The 4,396-nt window shown below is 35.1% G+C and overlaps 1 protein-coding gene across 1 annotated transcript in view; it reads right to left on the reverse strand.

Moving 5' to 3' along the window:
• The window catches only part of ENPEP (glutamyl aminopeptidase (aminopeptidase A)), a 148,434-nt gene that overhangs the window by 90,095 nt on the left and 53,943 nt on the right, over positions 1-4,396 (reverse strand). The window contains exons 5-6 of the mRNA XM_006869336.1: positions 1,556-1,710; positions 983-1,096 (exon numbers count right to left, since the gene is read on the reverse strand). Coding sequence (XP_006869398.1) covers positions 983-1,096; positions 1,556-1,710 — 269 coding nt within the window. The remainder of the gene's footprint in view (positions 1-982; positions 1,097-1,555; positions 1,711-4,396) is intronic.

Raw genomic sequence — 4,396 nt, forward strand, 5'->3', positions numbered from 1 at the left:
CAATAAACATTTATCTGGAATTCTCTGCTTTCAGCCAAGATCAAATATAAATAACAAATAGGCTTAATTTTTCTGAAAACAAAACAAAAAAATCCTGTAGAGTTGATATAAGCTTAGGGACTTCAAGACCTCTCATGGGCACACTAACTAATAATGATAATTGTATGCACATCTTGGAAGTTTTTCAGCTTACAGGACAGAGAACGATGTTCTTATTTTATAGAAAGGAAAATGTGTTTGAAGTCATAGTCCCTGTCACACATTCAATAAAGCCTGTGTCCTGTGATTTTATTATAGTCAAGATAATTTTGATTTGGATTTTATTTTTAAGTTTAGATTAAGTGGAAAGAATACTGTTCTTGGTGATAATAAATTTGACTGGAGTCTTAGTCTTGCTACCAAGTCTTTGTGTGGCATTGGGGAAGTTATATTATCTCCCAGCTCTTCAAATTTTTTCCTGTGAAATGAAGCATTTGTTATATGAAGTGCCACTGTGATACTTTACAAGTTCTCTTACAATGTATCTTGATTTATTTGATCTCTCCCTTGACTAGACCACAAACTAGGTACTCCTCAAGTATAGGAAATGTGATAAGTTTATGCTTGTATTTCTTTACTGCACAATTTCCACAATGTAAAGTGAGTAGTTTACAGAATGAGGTTTACAAATTTTTCAAAATGCTAATACATGGTTTCTTGAACAGAAAATTGGAATTTTCTAAGCTAATTAATTTTTTCCTTCCTTGTTTTTGAGTGACTCTATCAAAGGTAATCCTAGTTTGTGGCAGCCAGCTGTCTTCTGGGACTTGGGAATAGGCTCTATATGACCTACAATTCTGTGGGTGCAAGTTGCCTGTACCTCAACCTCATTCTCACAATGGAATTCCCACATCACCCTGACTGAAGACCACGGTCATAGTGTAAAGGCTCCAAAATACATGCAGGAAGTAGAGATTTCGGAGTTTGTATGTCTAAGGCTCACCATCTGCCAATCTTTTTCTGCATGGTCTACTCCCAGGAACTCAAAGAAAGAAGCAAATCCTTCATTTAGCCACAAGTCTTCCCACCAATCCATGGTTACAATATTTCCAAACCACTGAAATTAGAAGCAAACAACAAAGAAAAATAGTTAATTAAATTATTGTGCTTGCAGCAAATAGAAAGGACTAGAAAAGCAATATATTTATTTGTCTGTATACATTTTGTCAAGTGTGACACAGATGTGGCAGGTACTGTACTTGGCATTTATTTCCTGATGTATTGCTCTTTGTTAAATGACCTTAATTTCTCCTTATTCCATTGCCTTTATTTAGGTATTACTTGGAATATATGAACTTGGGATAAGAAAATCTCCTGTGCATTTATTTGAGGGAAAGCAATGCATCTTAAAGGTCGGTTGTGGTAAATATTTATTAGCACAATGAAAGACTTTCATGGAGGATTTTCTGAGTTGGTCATTTTTAGTTGCTAAATTGTAATTAATTTGAATTATTCCTGTTATCTTACGCCATTTTTAAAAAAAAAACAAAATGATATGATACCCAAGATCCTATACCTGATGTACAAGTTCATGAGCAACCACACTGGCTACCCTCTGTTTGTTGGATGAGGCTGATTCATTAGGGTCATAAAGCAAGTTCGTTTCTCTGTAAGTGATGAGGCCCCAGTTCTCCATAGCACCAGTGCCAAAATCTGGAATAGCGATTTTGTCTAAGGAAAGGAAAAAAAAAAAAAAAAAAGTCTAGTGAGAAATGCATTCTTTCCATTTGTTCATAACATTTTAAGTTATTTGGATGGATGTTTTCAAAAAGGCTAAAAATAATTTCTTAGAGTGAAAAACAGTAATCTATTTGTGAAAACTTTTCAGTCCTAATGCACTTGAAATTTCCATGGAGTTTTTTCTGTTGGTTCCATAACCAATGTGTCTTTTTTCCCCCCTGCAATAAGGAAACTAATAGCAATCTTTTTTAAAAGGCATCTATATTTTTATTTATTTTGCTCCTCTTTGTATTTGATTTATTTGTAAGCATTTCCCCCCTCCATGATTTTTGCTTAGGTAACATAGAACATCTGTTTTGGAGCATAAGCTGTGAAGAATAAAAGAACAGTTTTCAAATGAGAACTTTTAAGAAGGACAGAGCATCTGAGTATACACAAATAGATTTCTAGTCAAGAATACAGACTATTGTTTTGTTGTTGTTAAATGCTGTCGAGTCGGGTCTGAGTTATAGCAACCTTGTAGAGGGTTTCTGAGAGCAGCTAGTGAGCTTGAACTGCCGACCCTGAAGTTCAAACTGACTTTGCAGTCCAGCAAGAACATTAAGAGACAGTGCCACACCAGGATTCCAAAAATCCTGTTTATTTCCTAATTCTATAAAATCTAAGGTTAACCTCATCCCATACCAATTTGAATAGCTTACTACATACTTACATGTATTAAATATATTTAAGAAATTGACTACGTTCTTCCTAAATTCCCTTCAAGATCTGAAATTTTGGGTTCTATGAAGATATTCTCTTCCTTATTTTTTCTGGGACCAGTAATACCCAATATAATATCTGACAGGAGGAGACAGTGTTGATCAATTCTATGTTGAATTCCAATGCTCAACTTGTTAACAGATCAAATATAACTTTCTCAGTAGATGAACTATAATCAAAATGTATCTTTTAATCACTGTTGTTGTTGTTAGGTGCCATCGAGTCGGTACTGACTCATAGCAACCTTATGCACAGCAGAATGAAACACTGCCAGATCCTGGGCTAACCTCACTACTGTTGCCATGCTTGAGTCCATCGATGCTGCCACTTGGCCAATCCATCTCGCTGGGGGTCTTCCTCTTTTTCTCTGACCCTCCACCTTACTAAACATGATATCCTTCTCCAGTGACTGGTCCCTCCTGACAACATGTCTGAAGTATAAGAGACGAAGTTTGGCTATCTTGGCCTTCAAGGAGCACTCTGGCTGCACTTCTTCCAAAATGGATCTATTGGTTCTTTTGGCAGCCCATGTCACTTTTAATATTCTCCTCAAACACCATAACTCAAATGAGGATCAATTGAGTTTTCATCCACCATACAAACAAAGGTCTCTTTTTTATAGTTGAAATAAAGTTTCTTACAGCTTTTTATAAATGATTGAAAATTAATTTATCTTAAATAAAGGTCAAGATTATGGCAGTAGTTTCGTTTTCATACTATTGTCCTCATTGGATTTAGTTATTTTGTCACAATAATATTCATACAAAAGTAGATAAATACCTGCCTACTATGGAGTCTTGGAGTCCTGGTATGGCACTGTGGGCTAATGCATTACACTGCAAAGTTGTTTGAACTGCAAGGTTGGCAGTTCCAGCTCACCAGCTGCTCCTTGGGAAACCTATACAGGGTCGCTATGGTTCGGAATCAACTCGATAGCATTTAACCACAACAATACAGTTATGGTGTGGCACTTTGAGCTAATACACCGGACTGCAAGATTGGTTTTAACCACAAGATTGGTGAATCAAATTCATCAACAGCTCCTCAGAACCCCTATACAGGGTCACTATGAGTCAGAATTGATTTAACAATAGCAACTATTTTTTATTTTACATATTGCACATAATACACAGAAGAAAAAAAACTTTATAAACTTAGTTCTTTGGTGAATATTGTCATTATAATTCATTAGCTCCAGTACATTTAACTTTTTTGAATATAATAAATTCAAGTACTACTTCTAAGAAAACTCTAAGATAGAGTCAACTCTGATAGGGCTGAAAATGCATATAAAAGATTGTGAAGAAGGAAAGGAGAAAGTGAAAATAGTGGCGGCAAAGAGAGAATTAGCGCTGTGAAAGTCTACTTTCCATGTTAAACTGTGTGACTCATGTGAGATAGAATGGGAAAAAACACTTTTATGTTAGTGTGTTTGATACTTTATTAAATATTATTCAGGTTTTGATAGAAATTTGCTTCTCTTCCAATCTCCTGGAATAGTTGTTAAACAATTTTTCTTAATGGAGTTGCTGCCATTGAAGTGGAAATGCAACTTCTACAAACTGCTCAGAACCACAACTTTTCCCATGCAGTCAATCCAGCATTCCAATTGCTTTGTATAGATAATTTATTCAAGTAAGAAAAGAAACAGAAACAGGGAAGTTGACTGTTGGCTTGCTTTCTTGCTACCTGTATTTCATTCATATAGACATATTTATAAGTGTTACAGTGAAGTGGTGATTTACTGATCACTATTCAAGCATTTCTGTTGTTGATAGAATTGTCATAGTCATACCATTTTGAGTGGAGACTTACTTTTAATTTAAAAAAAATTCTATAACTAGCATATATGTTTCATTTTAACAGTTGGAGTATTTAGATGTTGTTGTTGTTGTTGTTGTTGTCAGGTGCCATC

This window comes from Chrysochloris asiatica, unplaced genomic scaffold (assembly GCF_000296735.1).
Source record: "Chrysochloris asiatica unplaced genomic scaffold, ChrAsi1.0 scaffold00129, whole genome shotgun sequence".
In the NCBI taxonomy this organism is placed as follows: Eukaryota; Metazoa; Chordata; class Mammalia; order Afrosoricida; family Chrysochloridae; genus Chrysochloris; species Chrysochloris asiatica.